General features: G+C 36.0%; 4 protein-coding genes across 10 annotated transcripts; 2 read left to right on the top strand and 2 right to left on the bottom strand.

The window, feature by feature from the left end:
* Window positions 1-1873: 1873 nt before the first annotated feature.
* Window positions 1874-6201, bottom strand: LOC147541264 (barley B recombinant-like protein D). 5 transcript variants are annotated; one of them, XM_086634186.1, is made up of 5 exons: window positions 5842-6201; window positions 5643-5709; window positions 4746-4892; window positions 3230-3360; window positions 1874-3041 (listed from the first exon to the last, which is right to left on the bottom strand). In XM_086634186.1, exons 4-5 carry the CDS (start codon window positions 3296-3298, stop codon window positions 2136-2138), a joined length of 975 nt encoding a protein of 324 aa, XP_086490312.1. In that variant the 5' UTR covers window positions 3299-3360; window positions 4746-4892; window positions 5643-5709; window positions 5842-6201; the 3' UTR covers window positions 1874-2135. The 5 variants fall into 5 exon arrangements, with proteins under 5 accessions (XP_086490312.1, XP_086490311.1, XP_086490310.1 ...); XM_086634185.1 differs by having other exon boundaries at window positions 5982-6201; XM_086634184.1 differs by having other exon boundaries at window positions 3230-3422; window positions 5982-6160.
* A 2323-nt stretch (window positions 6202-8524) lies between these two features.
* On the bottom strand, window positions 8525-11667 carry LOC147541263 (uncharacterized). Of its 3 annotated transcripts, none has more exons than XM_086634181.1 (4): window positions 11474-11667; window positions 10523-10676; window positions 10238-10386; window positions 8525-8962 (listed from the first exon to the last, which is right to left on the bottom strand). In XM_086634181.1, exons 2-4 carry the CDS (start codon window positions 10617-10619, stop codon window positions 8885-8887), a joined length of 324 nt encoding a protein of 107 aa, XP_086490307.1. In that variant the 5' UTR covers window positions 10620-10676; window positions 11474-11667; the 3' UTR covers window positions 8525-8884. The 3 variants fall into 3 exon arrangements, with proteins under 3 accessions (XP_086490307.1, XP_086490306.1, XP_086490305.1); XM_086634180.1 differs by having other exon boundaries at window positions 10523-10701; window positions 11474-11646; XM_086634179.1 differs by having other exon boundaries at window positions 10523-10682; window positions 11474-11600.
* Window positions 11668-13971: 2304 nt separating this feature from the next.
* LOC147541262 (NAC domain-containing protein 105-like) lies at window positions 13972-16994 on the top strand. Its single transcript, XM_086634088.1, has 3 exons — window positions 13972-14728; window positions 14908-15182; window positions 16102-16994. Exons 1-3 carry the CDS (start codon window positions 14566-14568, stop codon window positions 16816-16818), a joined length of 1155 nt encoding a protein of 384 aa, XP_086490214.1. The 5' UTR covers window positions 13972-14565; the 3' UTR covers window positions 16819-16994.
* A 1700-nt stretch (window positions 16995-18694) lies between these two features.
* Window positions 18695-20896, top strand: LOC147541261 (V-type proton ATPase 16 kDa proteolipid subunit). The gene is made up of 3 exons (XM_086635947.1): window positions 18695-18864; window positions 18943-19228; window positions 20467-20896. Exons 1-3 carry the CDS (start codon window positions 18786-18788, stop codon window positions 20597-20599), a joined length of 498 nt encoding a protein of 165 aa, XP_086492073.1. The 5' UTR covers window positions 18695-18785; the 3' UTR covers window positions 20600-20896.
* Window positions 20897-25703: the final 4807 nt, after the last annotated feature.

Here is a 25703-nt window from a genome sequence, read left to right as displayed (position 1 = left end):
TTATTTCTTATTTCTTTTTTATTTTCTCCCAAACATATTTATCTCTCCAATCTCAACCAATTTCATTCTTTTTTCCAGATTTATTTCTTATTTCTTTTTTATTTTCTCTCACACATATTTCTCTCTCCAATCTCAACAAATTTTTTTTTTCCCAGATTTATTTCTGATCTCTTTCCAATCTCAACAAATTTCTTCATTTTTGGTAGTATTTCATTTATTTGTATAAAGAAATTTTCTTGTGTACCGGGAACTATTTAGTGTGCTGATCATTTTTTAGATATGTACTACTACACATTTTTGTACTGGGAATTTTCTTGTGTACCGGGAATTGTTCTGTGTACAAGCCATTTGGTTATGTACTAGAAATTTTTGTAGTGGGAATTTTCTTGTGTACCGGGAATTGTTCTATGTACTGGCCATTTGGTTTAGTACTGGACACTTTTGAACTGGGAATTTTCTCCTGTACCGGAAATGGTTCTGTGCACTGGACATTTGGTTATGTACTTTGATGTTTTTAGAGATGAAGAAGATAAAATGTGAAACAAATAAGAGTGATGAAGAAGAAAAATAAGAACATAAAACTTTTAGAGAGAGAAAGACAGAAAACTTTAATGTTTTTAGAGATTGAAAGAGATGAAGAAGATAAAATGTGAAACAAAATAAGAATGATGAACACCCAAAAATGAGAACATAAAACTTTTAGAGAGAGTAAGAACAGAAAATTGATGTTTTTAGAGATTGAAAGAGATGAAGAAAATAAAATGTGAAACAAAAAAGAATGATGAACATCCAAAAATAAGAAAATAAAATTTTTAGAGAGAGAAAGAAAAGAAAATTTATGTTTTTAAAGATTGAAAGAGATGAAGAAGATAAAATGTGAAAAACAAAATAAGAATGATAAAGAAGATTTTTGGATGTATAAATAAGAAGAAAGAAGGAGTTGAAACAAAATATAATGGGAGGGATCCAAAAAAATTGGCTGAAATTTCGTCAAAAAATGGCGCCATTTTTGAATTTTCAGAAAATCTGAATGTTTCTCTGACATGACGTCATGTACGGGGAATTAATTGCTTCGCTGTCGTCCGTCAGATTGTCAGAAAACAAAGAACTTTCCCGTGGAGGGGCAAAAGAGGGATAAATAAAATAAAAACCAGAAAACTGTGAGCTGTCCTGACAATTTGGACTGGGTTCTAATTTTTTTTCTGGGCTGGGGATAATGCTTATTTACCCTCCATTTTTTGGGCCTCTCACTCAAAAATCCTTTTATTAATCTCTGTTCTACATAGGCTTGTTAGGGTTTACCCCTCTAGCCTTTTGAAAAAAAAAAAAGGGTTTACCCCTCCACCAAGTCTGCTGCCCTAATTGCCAGATAAGCTACTAGGTTTTTTACTTTGTTGTGTCCGATTTTTGTTCTTGTTGTGATGGTAGAGAACAATGCGGTTACGACTACACTAACGTGACTACGACTACACTAACGTGACTACGACTACTCTAACGTGACCAAAAACGGACTTTGTTTCACGGCTACGCCATTCAAGACCGTAACTTGCTAGTCCAACATCTTTGATCTTCTCTTCCTCATGGGTGTTATTCGTATGAATTGTGTGTGGTGTTTGTTGGGCAATATTTTTGATCTACGCTCAATGGACGGAAGATCAGGACACCAAAAAGAGTTGTCTTGGAAGGGCATGAGCAAAGCAACTTCCAAGGAATAACCAATAATATATCACTGCTGTTCTATCATTTTATCCATCAAGAGAACCTTAAACCATTGGAGTAGGGATAAAACATGGGCACAGTTTATGTTGTGCAGATTTAGATTTTGTTTTATGCATGCTTGTAAGTTTCCAAACAGAAACTAATGCTATAAATCGATCATAATCTCTTCGACAATATATAATATGAAACTAACAAGCTACCTTCTGTTAACATTTCAGAAATCTGATTTTTATAATCTATGTTCTGAAATCGAGCACTCTAACCACCAAAACACGTGCTTTACAAATCCTAACTCCTAAAAGAGAGGGGACTCGTCTTCTGGCAAAAGTTTTACACCCAGAAAGGCAAAAGAGGAAAACCCATCCCTAGACCAACTAAAATCATCATATTTTTGAGACAAGTAATGAACTTACTGGTTACTTGATGGTGATATAACGATTTGTCCCATGTTTAGACCAATGATCCCTGAGATCGATTGGCGTTGAAAGATCATAACCGTCTGCTGCTAATTTGTTAAGTAACTTGGTGAAGACACTGCCGCTCATTTTTCTACCACCAATTCTTGCATGACGTTTATTAGGCATTACCGGCAGTGGATACATTGAAATGGTTGTGGTGCAACAGGCAGATTGCCAGCCTCCATTTCCCCATTTATAACACGGTTGAAGGAGTCCGGTGCATGAACAAACTGGTATAGGCATGGATGAAAAGTCAAATGTAACCTGATTCAAACCCAAAACTTGATCTTTCCATTCGGGCTTTGATACCCTTATCTTCTTGTTTTCATTTCCGTCTTCATCGCCCCTTTCGTGCCCATTCTCTCTCTTATTCTTCCTAGACCGCTTTGTCGTTGGACTACTATCTGAAACAGCCTTGGCATTCTTTGAGTGTTTACCTTTTCGGGGTTTTACTGCCTCTGTCGTACATACTGAGACTGGGTACGCACTATCGATGAGCAACTCCCTGCTGTTACTAGGTGATTCAGGCATGTTGCGTGATGGACGAGACAGGTGATGGGCGTGCTTCATTCCACATGGGCTTGTACAACGTGAGCGGTATGACCCATTGTTGCCATTCATGGTTGTGTGCTCTTGGCATTCGAAGGCGGCAATAGCATGGTCTCTTTGCATTATAGCATTATTCCGTTCTGATATTGCCGTATCCCGCTGCAAGACTGCTATATCTCGTTCAGCCAAAGCTGCTTTCTTTTCAGCTATAGCCAAGTCCCTTTCATGGTATGCGTTGTCCCGGTCATTTATAATGCTTAGAAACCTCATTGATAAACCATGATGGTCCTTCATCATATGCTGGGGAATTAGCCACTGCAAGTAGTGAAATTGTTGTTTAGACCAAAAGTTTATCAATAGATCAAATAAAAGTCGCATCTTCTCATTATTCTTCCCTTGAGGAATATGATGTAATGAATAAATTTAATAGAGGATAAAAAAACAACACCATCTAGTAATAAGTGAAGACTACACTTTTTCTCAGCAAAGTTGTTGAAATTTACCTGAAGCTGAGAGCTTCTATATTGCTCCTGTCTCTGTCTCCCATTTTCGCGTTGTCCATTACCATCCATGTTCCCTCCACTCGCAGCGATATACGTAGAGATCTATCGAGCCACTCTAAGCTTAATATCCACTGTTCAAACACCTTACCAGGTTTAGTATCCTTCTTTGGTCTTTTAGAGAACAAACTGTAGCCTGGCAGATGCAATTGGAATTGGAAGAGGCACAACTAATAATCATAGTAACTAGTAATGAATCCAAAATACCACAATAACTTATGAGGCAGTGTATGTAGCATCTCTTAAGAGCGAAAACCTCAAGCACGTGTAAGCCAAACTTACGAAGTCACCCCTAAATACAATACTCTCTGCACAAGTAAGAACTACTTGCAACTAAACCACTAACCCAGAAAATCATTAAGTGTGGCATTGGAGATGGGAATAGGGAGAAAAGGTTTATAACATACCAAAACAACAACTATGTTTATGCGAAAAATAGACTACTCGTGTAAAATCAAAGAAGTGGTGACAGATCTGATAAGGCTCACTACCAAATTAACAATTTAATTTCCCGCTGAAGTATAAATCAGAGAAACTGGACCAAACAGCCTTTGAAATTTTCATATCTTGTAGTACCACACTGAACTGATAACTCTAAAAAAATATCTTAGAGTGGTTCCTACAAGCGAATGTTTACCAAAAAAGTGATGACTTGATCTTCCTAGTTTATTTCAACTTCAAGTACATCTAGTAGCACATATTTATGTATGATGGGAAATATTTTCAACTGTTAGTAGGGGTGCCAACAGTACCTTACAAGTTACTACCCCGTCTACTATGGGAACCACAATGTACTGGAAGTCTGTAGTCACAGGTCTTGGTTCACACTAGATATCTTTTAAGAATTTCATTTCCAACTGTCTACTCCTCGGGTACCAGCCAGTCAGAAATCACTCTTAATTATTGCCTAAGTGATCGTAACAAGTTATTGTTATCATTCATCCTTGCTTAAACATTTACTCCTATATAGAATCTAAATATAATTATAGAGCATCTGTTCAACTAGCCTTAAACTTCACGAGTAAGGCATGTAATTATCTTAAATTGGCACTCAATATTATATGTTCACAACTAACAAGTAGTTCTATCGTACAGGTATTGAGTAGTCGGATTGTTCTTTCATGGAGAGCACTGCGACTTAACCTTTTAAGTTTTGGGTTGCACTTGCTTACCCAAGAACCCCTTTTGTGATTGTGAGTTCCTCATATTGCTCTAAGCTACTATTGTCAGGCATTAATGCCTGGGATTTTAAACAAAGTCCAAGCAAAAGACTAAAGTTACCAACAATATAAACCTAAAAGGCTTAATGATGTGCACGACTGCACGGTAAATGCGGAAGAACTTCATAGGCACCAGCATGTCCATTAAGGGAAAATTAAGAGATACTAAAAGGTTAATCAGCACTCAGCAGACGCTTTTAAAATTGGAAAAGAACAACCAGAACAAAAAGGGCACTTACTGATTTAAAGCTCCACTGTTCCAGGCCAGGTTCCAGGAAAAACAACCGTCTAAGTGATCACAAAATAAAAACGAGGAAAGCGTTTCTTCGACGTTAACTCACCACTTTACGTCTAAAACTCTCTTCTGCGTTGCGCTTTTGTCAGACCTGCCAATAAAGTATACCAAATTTAGCATCATGGCATACACAAGCATCTACTGAAACTTGTACATGCATTTTCTGTATGGAACTAAAAGCGGTAGAATGGTGCAAATTATACTGTAAATATTTGCAGAACAAAACGGGTATGTCTTTCAATGCTAAGAACAATACAAGATTATTTTTTATTAAGCACATTTTTCTGCATTTCGCACTTCGGCAAATCACCACTCACGGAACCAAAACAAAAATAAAAGTTAACGTATTCAAGTTTTCAATCGCTTGATTGACTTATAATCCACTGAATATAGCTTAAAAGAACCATGTTAGATACAGCATGACCTAAGAAGAATCTATCAATGGGACGTGATCAATATTATTGCTGAACCATAAAACTCATTAACACTAGGGAATTCCAAAATTGATTTCGCCACCAATTTGATGTTGACTTTCCCATTAAATGTACCTTAGCTTCCTAACCAAGAACAAGCATTTAACATGGAAGGCCGGACAAAACACATCCAAAAAACATAGTCCAAACCAGATAGTTCACAAAGCTAAATAAAGTTTCAAACTCTAGTTCAGTTTCACTTATGCATTCTTTTGTTTTCACCTATTAAGTACTTAGGTTTTACATGCACTCAATGAAACTAAATAGACTTGTCCAAAAAACCCTAACTCAAGAAATTCCGAAGTATTAGCATTAGCAAACGTAAACCCCCAAATCTCAAAACCAAATTAAAAATCAAATAGTATTACCCTATAAGATTCCAACTTAAAATTACAGGAAAATACACCAGCCAATTCGTATATGCACCCACAATTCCTGAAATCAAATTAAACAACATGCAAAAAAAAAAAATCACCTAAAAGTATGAATTTATCGGAAAACTCGAGCTAGGCAACTAGGGTTTCCCGAAAAAACGAGAAAGGAGACATTTTTTTTGTAATAATCTACCATGAATGGGGCGAATATGTTCCATAACAGCAGTTTTTGTTTTTGACTACAAGTAAATCGAGACCACAGAGAAAGGAAAACAAACTGAAACCTAGAGAGTTAGAGAGAGAGAGAGAGAGAGAGAGAGAGAGAGAGATTACTGAGAAGGGGAGAGAGGGGTTGATAGCGTAGGAGAGTTGCAGAAATCTATCTCTGAAACGGAAACAAGTTATTTACTCGCTGGGGAGGGAAAGAAAGGAGAAAAAGAGAAAAGCTTATTTTTAGCGAGAGAAAGAGAAAGAAATCGAATTGTTTCTCTCTCTCTCTCTCTCTCTCTCTCTCTTTCAGTTAAGCAAAGGAGGGGGGAAATGTAATTGGGCCAAAAATGGGTTCCTCCGGCTCTGGCCCTATTAATGAAGATGGATTGTTCCTCTAAAAATTTGGCCAAAACTCCCTAAAAAATTGAGTTTTGATTAAAAATGATTTATCAACTTTTTACAGGCTTCAGTTCCCTAAAGTATTTTTGTAAACGGAGATGCTAGGATTCCGAACGAAAATGACGAAAAATCTCCTACGGAATGACGTGGCATGGATTTTTTGAAAAATTGACCAAATCTGGGCCGTCAACTGATGGACGGCCCAGATTTATTCTCTTTGTCCTAAGTCAAAGGGAGTAGAGACAGTACTTGAGAGAGAGAGAGAAACGATTCTTCTTCGCCTTCTACTGTTCTCTCTCACTTTCTCTCTCTAGAACTCCATTAAAACTCTATTTTTTTTTAGAATCCATTAAAACACCATACCTAGGCAAACCGATTCTTCAAGATGATGTGTTATTGATTCAGTAGGAAAAATCCTAAATGAGTAACAACAAAACCCTAAACCCTAAAATCAGTAAGGAATCCTAAAATCAATAGCACAAAATCCGAATATGTTTAAATCAATAGCAAAAAGATCTGAAATTACTTCTCTCCATAAAAAGGAAAAACAGAGAGATTGAAGGGAGCTGGAGATTTCTCTCCATCGCTGTTTTTAGAGATAACTGAATATATTCTAGAGAGAGAAAAGAGTTGAAGAGAACTTGATTGATATGTTTTGAACCGATAAAGAGATCAGATTGATCTGAGAGAGAGATGGAGTTTCACGATTCTTGAATTTGAAGAGAGTTGAAGAATATATTTGAGAGAGAGAGAGCTCCCGGTGAGAGGTGAAGGAGGCATTAGTGTGGGACATTTTTAGAGAATCAATCTGTACCGTTCATCAATTGACGGCCCAAATTTGGTCAACTTTTCAAAAGGTTCCCGCCACATCATTCCGTAAGAAATTTTCGTCAATTTCTTTCGGAATCCTAGCATTTCCGTTTTGTAAATTATCTACTATAGAGAAAAGACGAAACTGACCTTATTGCAAACTAGTTTGCAAAGCTCTGCAAACCAGATTGCAAAGCTCCGCAAGACAAACCAAATTGCAAAGTAGTGCAAACTAGTTTGCAAAGCTCTACAAGTCAGTTTGCAAAGCTCTACAAACTAGATTGCAAAGCTCTGCAAAGTCATTACAAGACAAATCAAATTGCAAAGCAATGCAAACGGGAATGCAAAGCTCCGCAAATCAGATTGCAAAGCTCCCAAACTAGATTGCAAACCAGTTTGCAAAGTCCTGTAAACCAGCAAAGCAGTGCAAACTAGTTTGCAAAGCTTCGCAAGCTAAGATTTTAAGGGCAATTTCGGCATTAAAAATAGAAGTGCTTTTAGAATTGTCCTTCAAGACTATTTCCAAACTATATATAGGGCCTAAAAGGACAAAAAGATAATTTGTCTTTTTGACGTATAAAAAGATGAAATTGGGCCTCCGGACCAATTTGTATGGATTTACGATGTGTCCCCTTAATAAAGGCTTCCTTCAATTATATTTGACTTGCAAGGAAATTTTTATTTGAGTTTAAAAATTATTCTTTTTATTTTTTGTTTGTTTTATTCTTTTTATGTTCTATCTCTTAATCATTATTTTCAACCTTCGACTACCACCATCAGCTCTCTGTCTCTCACTCTCCTTTTTTTTTAACGATAAAAAGGTTGCCCTTTGCCAGAACAACTAATCTACTGTGAGAAAACCATAAACCAAAACGAGTTGTCCCCTGTCTCCCTTTTTTTTACGATAAAGAGTTGCCCTTCGCCAAAATAACTAATCTGGTGTGGGAGAAAACCATAAACTAAAACGGATTGTCCAAGTTTGAGGATTCAAACCAGATAGATTCTTCTGGCAAAGGAAAACCTTCCCAAGAACAAAGAGGGAAAGAGAGAGAGAGAGAGAGTATGAAAGAGAAGAGAGAGAGAGAATGAAAGAAAAATGATAGTGGTCGGAATCGGCAGTTGTAGTTATCATTGGTGGCAGGTGACGGTCAGAGGTGGAAGATGAAGATCAGGGAGTAGAAAACAAACAAATAAGTCTTTTTAGACCAAAAAATGAGCAAAACTCTGATTTGTCTCAGGCCCTTCTAGGACTAAAGATGCAAGTGACTAAAATTGGACATGATTGGCCTCTTCATAATTCTTGTAAGTCAGTAGTACTTCCTGTACCAACAATATTGTGATTTCGTACAGTATGCAAGAAATAATGTACAAAGTTTTGCACCATTCAAATCATAATAGCATATATTACGCAGGATAAAAGACAGCCTCTTGAAGCTCTAATCCAGGAAAATGAAAAATATGTGAATCGCAGTATATTTAAAAGTGAATAAAAGTTATTGTGCTCTAACACGACAGAGTAATCTATCCAGGTCTAAGATTATGACCAAAAAACTTTGTGAATGAAAGTGTTATTGTGCTCTAACATGACAGAGTACTCTAGCCAGGCCTAAGATTATGAGCAAAAAACTTTCTTCAAATGGTAATTCAAAATGAACTCTGAAAAAAGTTGCAGAGTATTAGCACAAACCCAAGGCACATACAAAAGGAGCTTAGATTTGGACTGACTACAGTGCACTGATCACGTCGTAGTAGCTAGCGATCATAAAGATTCAGGTTTCAGCGCCATAAGATTTATGGTTGAGAGAATGAATGTTGGATTAAGCTTTCAAAGGCTCAGTTCGAGGTCTCCAGAGTCCCAGCCTGTACTTGTGGGTGTACTTCAAAATCAACTTTCTCTGCGTCACCAGAAAATATATTAGATTCAACCTTCCGCAGCATATGTTCATAATTCAGTTACATTAGAAACTCATGTTCCAAATAGTTCTTCTATTTGGAACCTTCATTTTCGGGTTTCAACGAGCAAGAACTCTGCTGTTGGAGCAATTAGCTTCTACTAGTATTAGGAGAATCAAAACAAATATTTTGATACTTGAAAAGCAAAAACTCGAGACACTGAAAGTCTGGAAGCGATAAAAGCGAAAGAATAATAGTTGTTTACTTGTTTAATGTTCAAGTGTAGGTGAAGTTCTATTACACGGATCAATAAATTCAAGATGTTGCCACGACTATAAGCAACGGACACTGATTAAGATAATAAGAAGATAAAACGAAATTAACAGATGGAAATTTTGTGCTACCTGCTGAAAACAACAAGAGAACAACTATAATAATAGTCAAGATAACATGGTTGGTTGGAGAGAAACATTCACTCATAGTACTCAAAAGATTGAGAGCATCTATAGTTCTCAATGAGTGAACGATGACTGTAAACAATAGTATACAATATGAATACAAGAAACAGATCCATAGATCTTAAGCCGCCATCTCATAGAAACACACATCATAAGAATTAGGTCATGACAAATTACATAAACTATCCCTATTTCAATAGATGGCAATCAAGAGAACAGGGCACGTCAATATTTATTCGGTTGATCGTGTGACTTCAATATAACTGTGTAGTCTAAAACTCTAGTTGGTTTCGAAGATGAAACTTTATTACTTATTGCATTCAACTTCGAACTATCACTCAAATTCAGAAATACACTCGTTCATAACAAGAAAAAAAATGTATTGGTACTTAGATCATCATCGAAGTAACCACTAACCAAAGCTTGAACAATAGATGCGTACTCAAGCATAGTAAATGCCAAGGCGTTTTGGGTGTGCTCATAGAGCCTTCGCCAAGAACGAAACCCCGTAACCATGGACTTGGATCTGGGTGTCAAAACACGGACGATATTGACAACTGCTAAGGCTTGGGGAGCTACAAGAATAACCCTGAAAGGTTTTCCTCTGATCTAATAAACATATTTATTAGCTCTAAGTAATAAGTTTATGGACATAAGTACCGTAAAATCTCATATTCATATTAAAACTGACACATTAAACCTCAATACACAATTTTCCTCATTCTATAATGTCAATCTTTTATTTTGGGCTTTAAATTAGGGTTATTGTCTATGGTGGTGAAATTATCTAATTTAAAGAAAGCGGGGAACTGAACTTACGTGTTTGCAAGGAATTCCAAGTTTCTTAAGCTTGAGAGTACGAGTAACAAGCAGCTTCTGAAAATCCCCAATCTCTGTTTCGAGTTTTGCTACATGGGTTTCAACCCCTTTCCCTACTCCGTTCAGAAACTCTGGTATTCCTACCTTCACTGCCAAAAATCAACCATTTCAATGTGTGATGTTAAAAACCCTAAAAAAATTGAAACTTTACAAAAACACTAAATACAGAAGATAGATAGATAGATAGATAGAGAGAGAGAGAGAGAGAGAGAGAGAGTTCTTTACCTACGTATTGAGGTGCTGATTTAGAAAATGATCTCGAGAAATATGGTGATCGTTCTAAGATTATCTGCTTCCAGGTTCTAATCATCATCATCGCCATTGCTCAATCTATGAGGTTCCGACTTCCTCCACTGTTCTTTCTCTGGTTTAGTTTTCTCTTTTACTGTGTTCAATATGATAGACTGAATTTATCAAGATTACAAAAACTCAACAAAAAAGGCAGTAAACAAAATACTAAAAGGGCAGTAAACAAAATATCATTCGCTCACTCGCTGCACCCTCTCCTCTCTCATTTTTCTCATCCCGCGTTTTTCTATTTCCCGGAATCCTCACTTTAACTAGGAATTCTCTATCTCCTTGATTCCCCTATCGATCTCCATCATTTCTATATCTACTTCAGCGAAAGACTAGAGTTTTAGTTCCACACGGCACCGAATATTCTCTTGAAATCAAAATTGTTGCATTCTCCTGACTAGTTCATGGTAAAGAAATCAACAAAGAACCAAATCTGATAAACTAGGTCAGAATCACTATCTTCAAATGGGATAATAAGTTGAAGATCATCATACAAAATCAGTTCCTTCATAGCTCAATATCCAAAAATCGCAACCCACTCCGTACCTTGAGAGATCAGAAAAAGATATCTGGCTATAGTTCTACTCTAAGCCTTCGTTATCCTCTCCATGAACATCCGAAGAACTACAAGAAACCCTAATTGATTGTGAAAAACTACACTAATTTTTTTTCGGCCTCTCTGCATTATCACTTTCTCTATGCAATCTTGAAATCATTCCCTCTCTTTTGAAATCAGATAAAAGAGAACCTAATAGTATGAAAACAAAACTAACAACCCTAAATAAACGGATTGTAAGGCATTTACAGAAACCCTAGATAAACTAGTATGAGAACAACCCTAAACACTTTCGAGAAACCCTAAAAAGTTAAAACGAATACCTTGACGTGACCGGAGTAGATAGAATAGAAGGAGTCGTCTTCTTCGTCGAACTCGATCCACCTATTGTTTCTGCCGTAACGTCGAGCTCTCCGCTGGAAGAAAAGTGAGAGAGGTGAAAAGTAAGGTGCCTCTATCTCTTGGCCAGCTCTTCTCTTGCTCCCTCGGTGGGCTTGGACTGAGCAGTCTGAGGCCCACTTGTTAGTCCAAGTTCTAGGCCCATATCGATCATAAAGAATGTTACTTCAAGCAAGCTTGGACCTTGGTTAACGGTTTATGAAGAAAATAAGCAAGTTCTTATCAACAACAACAACAAAAAAGGTACTTGTTCTCTCAACATCTATAACTTATGAATTTTCTCTTTTACTGCGAATGGTTTCAGAGACTTCTGAATTACGGATTGAGAGTCCAACCTCTACTGCTCTACATCAAATAAATAGTAGTGGACATGTTTATGACATTAAAACTATGTTTTGAGGAAAATGTTGTTTGCGAGCGTTCGATGTTGGTCAATGCTTGTGAAAGTTTGGTGATGTTTCAATCTCACGGGACAAACTTTGTTTTCTGTTATTGATCACGTTACAATTACTATTTATTCATTATATCGTTTCTTTTACAACGAACTATTATTATTGTTAAGTTTGTGGTTATCAAACTCAAAACCAATTTAATAAATTTAAGTTGAAGACCAATTGATAAACTACCATTTTATCTGTTTTTCAGGCATGAAAACAAAGTGAAAGTAGATCTATGAAAATTGAAATCTGGGTATGAAATGATATATTCAAATATATCAATAGACATAATAAGAACATCAACATGATTGTGAGAAATATGGGTATGGCATGATATATTTTGACCCCTTTCACACATAAAATTGGAAAGGAAATTACTCATGAAACTCTCTATATCCTTCTATCTTTCCATATAGATCTGTTCTAGGTCACGACGACCACGCCCACACATGCACAATTAAAGTTAGATACTACACTATTATATTAAGATCTCTACATTTTCTTATCAAAAGAAAAAGAAATGATAGTAAAAAGTGTGAAGGGGACATTTCCAACATTCTCTTCTTTTTATTGAACATCTCTTTCAGACCCAAAGTCAGATGTGCCATGGATTTTCAGGACAAGATGTCAGTCAGACCCCCCCTCCATCTAATTATTCTCTCTCTCTCTCTCTATAAGTCTGAGAAAGAATCATAACCTTGTCCCTTTGAAGGAACGCGTGCTGTTTATTGGTGACGTCTCCACTTTCTATACCTTGTCTGTTGGGTCCAAGCCTATAAACCCTAGCTCTATATATTAGACCCCGCCTGCTTTTCTAGTTACCACCACTTTTCTTTTTGTTGCAAAGTTGCACCACTTTTGATTAGTCTTTAGTGGTTTCAATTTTACATGTTCAATTCAATATTGACATTACCCACACAAGAACAAACTTTCAATACCCTGGATAGCATAAAGGCTTTCTTATTCACATTTGTTCGACCAAAGTGGAATATTGATGAACTCTTTAATGTAGATAATTTATTTTTCTTTGTCTTAACCATAACAACATGGGTTATTAAAGGTATAAATAATGTAATAAGTTTGTCGAAGTTTAGTCTCTATGTTATTGACTTTAGGTCTCTTTTGTTATTGGTTTCATTTAGGTGTTTATCACATCTATTGATGTATCAATACTATGTAATGAGTAACGTAGATCGTAGTCGGTTTCTCAAAAAAAATAAAAACTTATACAATTACACCTTCATGTACATCTTTGCGTACTTTGTGCACCGCCTTGAATAGGATAAGGAGTAATTTCGTTTTTTCACGCCCTCCCAAAAAGGGCAAAAATACGAAAATACTCTTTGTCCTGTTAACCATGCCTGGTGCACAAGAGTGTGCAGGGGAGTGTACTTTAAACATTTTCTAACTATAAATATATGTCTAAATTGTGGTATCTAGAATGTCCACTGAAGGACCCCTAGAGTGTGCAGGGGAGTGTACTTCTAATGTAACGACCCAAGCCTAGTAATGGTCGATATAGTCTCTCCAATTTTTTTTTGTTCATGCCTAAATTCTAAGGAAAAAGGACCTTGTTCCAGACAAGACCCCATAAATCCACCCAAAAGTCTCGGTAATGACTAAGCTAGAGGGCGGACCTATAGTTGGTTGTCCTCTTGACGCAGACTGAGCAATGTGAGACTATCACGTCTGAAGTTCCAATGAAGTACAATAAATCACAAAAGTTATAACCCAAGCCTCTCATTAGATAAAAGAAAGCCATAACTAGGTACTATCCATCCATCTAATTAGGTAGTACATGATCCTCCACCCTAATGTACTTATGTACATAAATGAAAAGGATTAATGAAGAAGAACCAAGTTCTAGATGAATGATTTCAACCCTTTAACATCACTAGACAACATCATAATTGATAATCCTTACCACCACTTGTTTGTTTCTTCAAACCTACAAAAAAAAATAAAGTTCAAAAAAAAAAAAACCTAACACTTGAAATGCTTCTGAGTAAAACTTAATTACAGTTTGGGTAAATAGTTCAAAGTAATCCAATTCATAATTTCTTTCTCTGTTTTTGTTATTGTTATTGAAACCCATCATATTTCCTTCTTTTACAACAATAAGAATCATTACTGCAAGGATAAACTTGGTTTGTTTATAACACGCCCTTATTACCCACCCTTTAGAAATAAAGAGAGAAAGAAGCAGGCAAAGAGCAGCATGGTGAGAGTAGTGTCGGTTATCACCAAATGAGTTGATGATTGTCTTTCATAACACTTGTCTCCATTTTATTTGTAGGGCGTCTCTCTCTCTCTCTCTATATCTTTCTTATCTCTCTCTCTATCTCTAACCTTTTTCATTTTAGGGTGTTATGGTTGTTTCTCCAGCTCTTGTAAACTTTCTCTTGTCTTTTTTTATGATTTAAAGATGATAACGTAAAGGGTTTGATTACTTGCTTGCTTGCTTGGTGCTGAATTTGATGCATTCTTCATTCATTCATTCATTATACTTGTTGTTCTTGTACTTGTTGTTGTTCTTGTGGTGATTAATTAGCTAGGGTGGTGGTGGTGGACTGGTGGTAATGAAGTCTTCTTCTTCATCTGTTCCACCTGGTTTTAGATTTCATCCTACTGACGAAGAACTCGTCGGATATTATCTTAAAAAGAAGATAGCATCACAAAAGATTGATCTTGATGTTATTCGTGATATCGATCTTTATCGAATTGAACCATGGGATCTACAAGGTATATAGTTAATTAGTTTTCATACTTTATCTTCTTTCCTTTTTAGGGTTTCACTGTTATGCTTAGCTAGTTAATGATCTAAATTCTAGATAAAATAAAATGTATTCATGTGTTTTCTTCGAATTATGGGTTTCTAATATTTTTCCGATCTAGCTAATTAATATGCATGTAATTTACAGAACGATGTCGAATTGGATATGAAGAACAAAAAGAATGGTATTTCTTTAGTCATAAAGATAAGAAGTATCCAACTGGAACACGGACTAATAGAGCGACAATGGTTGGATTCTGGAAGGCGACCGGACGAGATAAAGCTGTTTACTCTAAGAACTTTAGGTTAATTGGGATGAGGAAAACACTTGTTTTTTATAAAGGGAGAGCACCGAATGGAATGAAAACTGATTGGATCATACATGAGTACAGGCTTGAGTCAGATGAGAATGGAGTTCCACAGGCAAGTGTACTACTAGTACTTCATTTTAATAACATCACAAAGAAAAATAACACCAAAAAAAATGTTTTTAACAATCAAATTTGATCTCAAATTCATCATACAAATGGAATTTGTTTCTTATCAACATAGAAAGAGAAATGAGTACTTCGTTTCATGTTATTTGATATGGGAAATGCTTTTCTTTGTGGTAACAATCAATGAGAACATATCAAAATTATTAGAAAGTAATAACTAATTAATTATCTTGGTTATTAAGGTTATAGCATATATGTACTCTCTCAAATTAAGTTGTTTGAATATCGAAAAATGCTAGGCAACAAGAAAAACCAGAAAGACTTTAGGCAGAAATCCTATGTGGATTACCGTGATTCGTGTTTTCGATGATTCTGATCCACTAAACAGTGAATCACGCAAGCCACATAGGATTTCTACCCAAATTCTGCCTAGTTTTTCCTGTTCTCTAGCATTACTCTTGTGTATCATAGTTCGACAGACTACTCCATTTGATAAGCCTTGAAGCACCTATTTTTAGTTCATCCATAGATGATGATGACATGATGTTAAGTTGTCCTATTTCTTTCTATTGTCATATGATTTACCCACCCAAATTACTTGAATTTATATCTTATTTCTCTTTCATATATCCTATCTAACTTCTAGATAAGAAATTTTCCAAACAAAAAAACATACAAATGAGTTTTCTTCCACATCTTCTTCCTGGTAAGTATTCTTATTTTTAGGTTAAAAGTTAAACGTTTTACTTCACCTTTGAGTTTGACACTTTTATAGACTTCTCTAACAACAACAACAAAACTAACCCACTGCAGTCTTTTTAGGGAAAACTTATAGTTTCAAAATTAGGTTAAATATGATTCTTTTGGGAACTTCTAATATTTTGTTGAACCTTTCCAATTTACAGGAAGAAGGATGGGTAGTCTGTCGAGCCTTCAAAAAAAGATCGAACGGACAAACTAAACACGACAATGAAATGGGGTGGGAGTCATCAAGTTACTATTACGACCAATCAAGTCATGGGATAGTCGGTTCGGTTGGTAATTCGGTCGATTATATTTCGAGACAACGAAAGAATTACATATGCAAACAAGAGATTAATGATCAAGTTGATAGTTTTAGTACTTGCTTGCATTCTCAAGATAGCATTGTAGAGCTAAATATTCCACCCCTAGAAAGCCCATCTTTACCACTCATAAAGATGCCATCAAGCAACACCATATTAATGTCTCCACAACCACCTCAACCCCCACCAACCTTACCGGAGATCAGTACCGTCAAGGAAAACGAAGAAGGGGTAAGAGGCTCTAACAACAATGGCACCGAGAAAGTGACAGATTGGAGGGATCTTGATAGATTTGTAGCTTCTCAATTGAGTCATGAAGAAGGTAGATTAATACCATATGATGATGATGAAGGAATATGTTCGAAGTTTGGAGCTGATCTTGATAATGATATTTATAATTCAGATATAGCATTACAATTATTGCAACAACAACAACAAAGCAGTAGTAGTAGCAGTACTACTACTAGTAAGGAAGAAGATGATCAGATTAAGTGGTTGAATGGGTTGTTGATGAATTCAGTTTCATCAGATACTGACAATATAGGCATTTGCATTTGATCATGATTTTATGAGGAATTATTATTATATATATATATTTTGAAGATGAGTGAGGTTTGTGTGCTGTTCATTATTTCTATTGTTGATGATGATACTCATTTGGGAGATTGAAATATTTTGTAAACATATATACTATGCATTGTTGAATGAAGAAATAATGAAAAATGTTTTTATCATTTGGAAACTATAGGTTTGATACATTGATATCCAATACGAAAAATGAAATATTTGAATAATCCTCTTTTTTCTGATAATGTGGCCCATTCGAGCAAGGTCGTCGAGCCACATTTTGATATGATCACCAAACATAACAATGAAACATAACAATGAAACCCTCCACCGTGTACCACTACAACCACCGTACCCCATCACAACAACGCCTGCACCTCCACCACACCTCAACCAACACTATATATACCTCCACCATCACATCTCAATCGCCAAAACCTACCTCCACCACGGCACCACCACCATCACCCCTCCTCCACCACTATAAAGTTGATGATCTTTAACAAAACGGGGTGTCTCTAACATCGATCTACTAACAAACAGGTTGTTCGGGGAACTATTTTGACATCATTTTTAGGAGGTCAAAATAAAATTAACAATAGTCGTTTGCGAATGGGGTAATATAAGACGGTAAAAAGAGTAGAACTTTATTTTTGGGTGGATCTATAGATACTTCGGAAAATTACTCTTGGCCCACCCTCACTCTTTGCGCCCGCACAGACTGTGCAATCCAAGGGAACTTGAACACAGACTCAGGCTATAGTCGGAGTGCCCTCGGACTGCCTTGTCCGCTCTTCTCGACCGAAGTTCATTAAAGTCTAGCGTCCCGTATTAGAAAATTTTAGCGACACTAACATAAACTGTTTGTTGTTCATACACCAATAACATTTGATTTTATCTATTTACTCTGTTGGCACACCACCTCTATAGTAATTAGGGGTTCTGTGTAATGTGTGTATAACTTTTTTTTTTGTTAAGATTGTGTGTGCATAACTTGATGTGTGAATAACAATTTTTTGTTAAACAGGAAATTGGGTGGGAGGCCCAATTTCATGTTTTTTTTTGTCAAAAAGACAAGTTATCTTTTTGTCCTTTTAGGCCCCATATATAGTTTGGAAATAGGCTTGAAGGATAATTCTAAAAGCACTCCCATTTCTAATGCCGAAATTGTCCTTGGAATCTTAGCTTGCGAAGCTTTGCAAACTGGTTTGCAGTGCTTTGCAATCTGGTTTACAGAGCTTTGCAAACTGGTTTGCACTGGTTTGCAATTTGATTTACAGAGCTTTGCAAACTGGTTTGCAGAGCTTTGCAATCCCGTTTGCATTGCTTTGCAATCTGATTTGCCTTGCAATGACTTTGCACACACTTTGCAATCTGGTTTGCAGAGCTTTGCAATTTGATTTGTCTTGCAAAGCTTTGCAAATTGGTTTGCAATCTCGTTTGCAAACTAGTTTGCAAACTGATTTTGCAATCTGGTTTGCAATAAGGTCAGTTTTGTCTTTTCTCTATATTAGATTATTTACAAAAATGTCATAGGGGAGCAGAAGCCTATAAAAAGTTGATAAATCCTTTTTAACCAAAACTCAAATTTTTTAGGGAGTTTTGGTCAAATTTCCCATTGTTAAAAGGCCTCCCCTCAGTGATAATTTAGCAAGTAACATGGTTCATGGGGAGGCCTTTTAACAAAATTGGGGAAGCCTTATAAAACTTCCCTTTTCTAAGTGTGTAAAATTTCCCACTATCACTCAGATGGACTTTGGAACAGGTAAAATTTTCTCAAAGGCCCATTGAGCTTTAAAGCCCAGTAAAACTCTCAATCATCGGATGATATAAAAGGTGTGATATTTCTTTCCCTCTCTTTCCAATCAGAAGAGAGAGAGAGAGATAGACGGATTGTGAGATTAGAGAGAGAAAAAGTCAGAAATCTGAAATTTGTCAAGATCCGATCGAAGATCAAAATGTCTTCTTCATTCAGCGGAGATGAAACTGCCCCATTCTTTGGATTTCTTGGAGCAGCGGCTGCCCTAGTTTTCTCCTGTAAGTCAATCTTCCTAACCCTAGTTTTTTTTGGTATTGATTTTTTCAGGTTAATTAGGGTTTTGATGTTTTGTTAAGGTATGGGAGCTGCTTATGGAACAGCTAAGAGTGGAGTTGGGGTAGCATCAATGGGGGTTATGAGACCTGAACTTGTAATGAAATCAATTGTACCAGTTGTTATGGCTGGAGTTTTGGGTATTTATGGGTTGATTATTGCTGTTATTATCAGTACTGGTATTAACCCTAAAGCCAAATCTTATTACCTTTTTGATGGTTATGCTCATCTTTCATCTGGTTTATCTTGTGGTCTTGCTGGTTTATCTGCTGGTATGGCTATTGGAATTGTTGGTGATGCTGGTGTTAGGTATACCCATTCTCTCTCTTTATACTCTCTAAAGTCTTAACCTTTTTTCGATTTCTTGTTGATTGCTATTTACTTTATTAAATATGCAGTTTTTTTTATCGATTTAGGTTATATCTGTATGATTTTACATATTCGCACTTTATAATGTTAGAGTCATTACTTATTAGGTCTAATCTCGTTTTATCGTTAATGAAGCTGATTTTGTTAGGATCTTAAGTTAACATTGACACATTGTCGAGGATTTAAGGTAGTGGGCAATAAGTTTAGGAAGTATATATTCCACATTCTTTAGATCATACGAGCTAGGCAGATGCCTAGGGTTTAAAGGGTTTGCTACTTCTCTTGTTGGGTTCGATATTAGCTTTCTATTGCTGCATTTGTTAAATGCATTTTTTATGTTAGAAGAAACTTGAAGATAACCTTGCTCATGAATGATGAGATCTGTCCTTAGTCACCTAGGGTGTAATCTGCCTCCTGTCTACTACGATTTCGTAATACCTCCTGGTGGGTAAGACGTGGCTGCGTGAATCTTTTAATCTATGATATGGCTACTTCAATATGATTGAGCTAGACTATGGTGACCCAAGCTACATTATTTACCAAAATCTTTGCCTCTTTTCCAACCTAGGCTGAAGCCCAACGGGTAAGGGATGTTGTCCCAGTGAGGGTACACGAGCAAAACTAAAAAGGCCTTGACATTGGTGAAGACACGATTCACCCTATCCACCACAGTACACAGAGATACTGTGGATACCCTTCATTCTCGATATTGTCCTCGTTTAGCCACCACCCCTGTGGTGATTGGTGAAGTTCTGTTCCACACCTAGACGCTTTGACACTTACTAAGGTTGAGATTGGACGTATAGGCCAGGCTCTAAACGCTCCCCTATCGGTGTGGGATTATCACATTAATTTGTCCTTGTAGCTATACGTTAACGTACTCCATCTTGAATCTCTCTTTTGTGCCGATGGGAACTGGTGAAGAACTTGAACTATCTGTTTTGTACTAATAATCTTGGACTTATACCATTACTTATCTATTCCTTTTTTTGTTGCTTCTGGATCATGGCTATCTGCACAACTAGTTAGTTATTCGGGTAGATTTAACTGAATTTTTCTTCCCATTAGTTTGAGTTTCATTGAATTTTACTTGTAGCTTATGAATGAATTTGCCCGAAATTCATACTATATAATCCAAATAAAGATGAGTCTCCTGATCGTTTAATCGTAATTCGCAGAGCCAATGCTCAGCAACCGAAGCTCTTCGTTGGAATGATCCTCATCCTCATTTTCGCTGAAGCTCTGGCCTTGTATGGTCTCATTGTTGGTATCATCTTGTCTTCACGGGCTGGTCAATCCAGAGCAGATTAGAGAAGCAAACTCTTGTGCTCAGGTTTTTTGTGTCATTTATGGGTATTCTTTGACTTCCATTCTTCTTCTCTTTCTAGCAAGGGTAGTTTAAAACTTTCACCGTCTTTTTTTATAAATCTTTTATGTTAGTTCTGGTTGTATAATACGAAGAGAGTTTCTTCGGAAATAAAGCTTTAGGCAAGCTATCTCTGCTTTGTCTAGTCTATCTATCTGCGTATTTGCATATAAAGATATTCGAACTAATGCAGAAAAATTGTTAAAGACGCTCTATTTCTTGTATTGATTTGTTTTCTGTAATCTATCTCTTTCCTGCTTGCTTTTTTTGTATTGAGAAATCGTGATATATGCCTAGTTCGAACTGTGATCTTGAGTGTTCACCTAATGTTTAGATATGGACAAAAAAGAGACCGACGAACAACAACTTGCTAAAACATTAACAGACATGTTCGAAAGCTATAAATACAGAGACAATATACTTGATTCATGTCAATCTTGAATGTTCAGGCCAATTTGTTTTATCTTGTTCATGGGACAAAATATTCTAGCTGTCTTCTGAGATCTATCGGGTCATCATGTAGATTCATTCATTCAACTACTCCAAGGGTCATATTTCAAATCATTTAGTTTATGATAAAACAGGGAAAACTTTCCATTTTAATATTTGAAAGATGGAAACAATATTTCCGTAATTGTCTGTTGATTGAATCACAAAAGTAGGTAAAGTAAGGGTGCCGAAAACAAAACAAATTTCACAGCCATTAATGACTCTTAGCTATAGTATTCGACAACCTTTTTATCTTTTAAGAAAGTAAGATTCATTGGCCACCCTCATCAGTATTTGCCGCTTAAGTCGTTTCTAAAAAGAAAAGAAGAATATGAAGCGATTGGAGTATAATTCCAATAAGGCGATCTAATAGGATCGTTACTTTTTCGTTTAAGTGGTAAGTCATAGTTGTATGGGGGGCTTATTATGTATATTTAGTGAATAAAATAGTGAGTAATTTTGGGTTGTTGGTAGTTGGTCGAGTCTAACTCCTACTAAAATGCATGAATGGCAGGAGAGAGTTTGAATGTGGTCTCAACTCATGGACCATATTCATTTCATGAGTGAAAGATAAATATATACATGGCAGCAAGCCAACAATGGACGACCACAGAATCCCTAATCTTATGGGATAGGAAAACCACATATCTCTCTTTCTCTTTCTACTTTTTGTTACTCTCTTTATACTTTATTTGAATTTAGAGGTAGATAGGGATAATTCTAGCTTGACATCCAATTTGTAGCCAACTATAGAATTTAGCCCCTATGTATGTCTAATGTTTTAATTTAGCTCCCAAAACCGTGACTCTATTTGTCAGAGTTACAGTCGGTGTTTTCTTTTCCAATTTACCCTTTGTATCTAAAATATTATCCTCCTGTCACTTTTCCACCACCGCATTGCCATCGTCTCCAACTCTCTCTCTCTGTCTATCTCTCTCTCTCTCTCTCTCTCTCTCTCTCTCTATATATATATATATATATATATATATATATATATATATACATATATACATATATATATATATAATATATGTATATATATATATATATATAATTAAAGCTTGAAAATTGAAGCTTCGACTGTATATACATATATATATATATATATATGTATATAATTAAAGCTTGAAAATATGTGCAGAAAGAGAATAAAGAAAGAAACAAAGGAAGACAAGGTGATCCACTGTTGAATCAGGAAGAAGAAAGAAGGTGAAGTTGATCCACTAGGGAATGAGGAGGAGGAGGAGGAGGAAGGCAAGGTGATCCACTGTTGAATCACGAAGAAGAAAGACAAGGTGATCCGCTGTTGAATCAGGAAGAAGAAAGACAGGGTGATCCACTGTTGTATGAGGAAGAAGAAAGACAAGGTGATCCACTGTTGAATCAGGAAGAAGAAATTGAAGTTAATCCACTGTTGAATCAAGAAGAAAGAAGGCAAGCTGGTCCACTGAGGAATCAGGAAGAAGGAAGGCAAGGTGATCCACTGTTGAATCAGGAAGAACAAAGAAAAGGTGATCCACTGTTGTATCAGGAAGAAGAAAGACACGGTGATCCAATGTTGTATCAGGAAGAAGAAAGACAAGGTGATCCACTGTTGAATCAGGAAGAAGAAATGGAAGTTGATCCACTGTTGAATCAGGAAGAAAGAAGGCAAGTTGGTCCACCGAGGAATGAAGTATTTTTTAATCGATGCCTACGAGACCCTTAACATTGTTCATGATATGAAATTGCATATACTCACATTGAAAGGCAAAAATGTGCCTTAGAATTTGGATGACGTTAATGCAGCCGCGAATAGCCTTGACAAACTTGTCGAGATCATCTACCGAAGTATGCCGTTACATTTTTTGATAGTTTTTAGTGGAGTTTAGGATTTTCTTTCCCGATAACATGCAACACGTTCTACACTGACTTTTATTCCTCTTTCATTATAGGACGGAAATAGGAGAAGGCGACACCAGTCTGGGTTTCATTACAGGACGGAAGTAGTTGAAGGCGACACCAGTCTGGAGTCTAGGTTTCATTACAGGACGGAACTAGTACATTTGGAATTAACTTTTTAGGTTCTTTCTCATAGTTGAGGTATGAAGTGATTGAACTTACGCTTGGGTGCGCCTAGGGGTGGGAATCGGGTGGGCGCGGACGGGCTCGGACAACTATGTGCCGGACTCGGGATGATCGGGCTCAGATAAGCGGAGCCCGCGATAGGGAGTCGGGCGGATCGGGCCGGACCAAACTCTCACTATAGGAGCCCGTATCCCGTCCAAGCCCGGCTGCCCGAGCGGGTTCCCACGGGCTCGGGTTTTTTAGACTTAAAAAATATTTTTAATAAAAAACAATTTTTTAATAAAAAACAATTTTTTAATAAAAAACAAATTTTTAATAAAAAACAATTTTTTAATAAAAAACAAGTTTTTAATAAAAAACAATTTTTTAATAAAAAACAATTTTTTAATAAAAAACAATTTTTTAATAAAAAACAACTTTTTAATAAAAAACAATTTTTTAATAAAAAACAAATTTTTAATAAAAAATAATTTTTTAATAAAAAACAATTTTTAATAAAAAACAATTTTTAATAAAAAACAATTTTTTAATAAAAAAAACAATTTTTTAATAAAAAAACAAATAATTAATTAAAATACCGTTTTATATATGATTATATCTTAAACAAAATTACATAATTATGTGAAGTTTGTGGTCATCCACTCATTTTATGTTAATTGATGTGGATATCCTTAACAAAATAACTTATATAATCCACATCATTTTTTTTTTTGTTAAGAATGATCCACATCAATTAACATAATGTGTTGTTTTTTCAACACTAAATATTTTTTCAATTAAAAAATGACTTTAGAAAACTACATTAATCCCCATTTTTATTACACTTGTTCTTCAAAATCATGAATTACTAAATCAACCACACAAACAAAAGATCATAAGTTTCCACTTTTCACTTTCAAGTTTCACTTATAACCCTAGTTATTATAATGGTCATTGTAACCCAATGAAACCCTAAATCAAGCTAACAAAAATTCCTTCATCATAAGGTCCAAATGAAACCCTAAATCATTATAATAACAAATCATAAAAATAAAATAAAAGAGATTACACAAAAATCTAGCAACAAATATTTACTTGTCTCTTTGATTGGAGTAATTTTATTAAAATTAAGTATAATAAAACAGAATATAATAAAACTCATCGTTCAAAGTTGATTTCGAATTTCTAAGGCTTCACCTATGTTATCGATTTTTGGTTGCTTCATGGTTGATTTTTGGTTGCTTCATGTTTGATTTTTTGGGTTTTAAGATCTTAAGGATTTAGGGTTAGTCATGGTTGATTTAAGTTGGTGTTTGAGTTAGAGAGAAAGAGGCGGGTTAGAGAGAAAGAGGCGGAGAAAGAGGCGAGTTAGAGAGAAAGAGGCGGAGAAAGAGGAGAGAGAGGCGAGTTAGAGATAAAGAGGCGGAGAGAGAGGCGTTAGGTTTTAGTCATTAGGGTTTGTGTTTGTGGATGCTTTTATAAGAGGTTTTAGTCCTAGAGTTACTATTGCATGCAGGCTCGAGCAGCGGGCGGTAATCGGGCTCCGGTATCGGGCCGGGACTCGAATTTGAGTCCTTGTCCGAGTCCCGACCCTATAAGCCCGAGCCATCGAGCCGGGCAAGCCTAGCTCGGGTAGCACGCGGTCAACAGGTCTAAACGGTTCGGGCCGGATCCCGGGTTCTCAGACCGTTTTCCCACCCCAATGTGCGCCTGTGGGCAGTGGCGTAGGGGCAATTATCAGTTTATTGATATATTTAATTTATTGTTTGGAATATTAATACCTTCTAGATTTTCTCGATTGGAAAATATTTAGTCAAACACAATAGTTTACCATTTTAGAAAACGACAAGTTTGGATTCTTTTTTTCTTCGGATTAACATATTGTTTTTTGGGAGATGCTAGAGTTACAAAGGATTTTGACAAAAGAAAGTTCCCAGCTGATGTGGCGGTTGTGATATTCATCTCTCAACGGTCTAGATTTGGTTAAAGTTTCAAACCACAACCGCCACATCAGCTGAGAACTATTTTTTGTCAAAAATTTTTGTAACTTTAGCATTCCCTTGTTTTTTAATCTTAGGGAAGTTTTGAATGCGGTTTTCCAAAAATATTTTTTTACAAAACATATTTTGCTCCACTAAGAACAAAGTTTGTTCCAACAAATGTGATATTTACTCCAAGTAATAGCTGGTCCTAGAAATCTTAGGACACCCAACTTCTCTTTTGTTTTAGTTTAACTTTTTGGTAATTTCTAGCAAGATCTGATATACTAGTAAAAATTGGTATGTTGGGACTCCCTTTGCTGTTTGGACTCCCTTTCGTATAATCGACTTGCTGTTTGGACTCGCTTTTTCCAGAGTTGCACTTTGGACTTCCTTTCCTTTTTCAAAATAAAATGTTAAATATAACAATTCCAAAATAATAATAGATGAAAATACTGTTTTACCCTCTTCTTGAACTTCTATTTCTTTCTTTCTTTCTCACTAGAATTCTCAAAATTGAATTAGATTGAAGACG

The sequence above is a fragment of the Eschscholzia californica genome, unplaced genomic scaffold, assembly GCF_041429995.1.
Source record: "Eschscholzia californica isolate CP2 unplaced genomic scaffold, dmEscCali1.0.p SCAF_4, whole genome shotgun sequence".
Taxonomy (NCBI): Eukaryota; Viridiplantae; Streptophyta; class Magnoliopsida; order Ranunculales; family Papaveraceae; genus Eschscholzia; species Eschscholzia californica.
The sequence above is the reverse complement of the archived record's forward strand: the minus strand, read 5'-3'. Positions and strand labels throughout refer to the sequence as shown.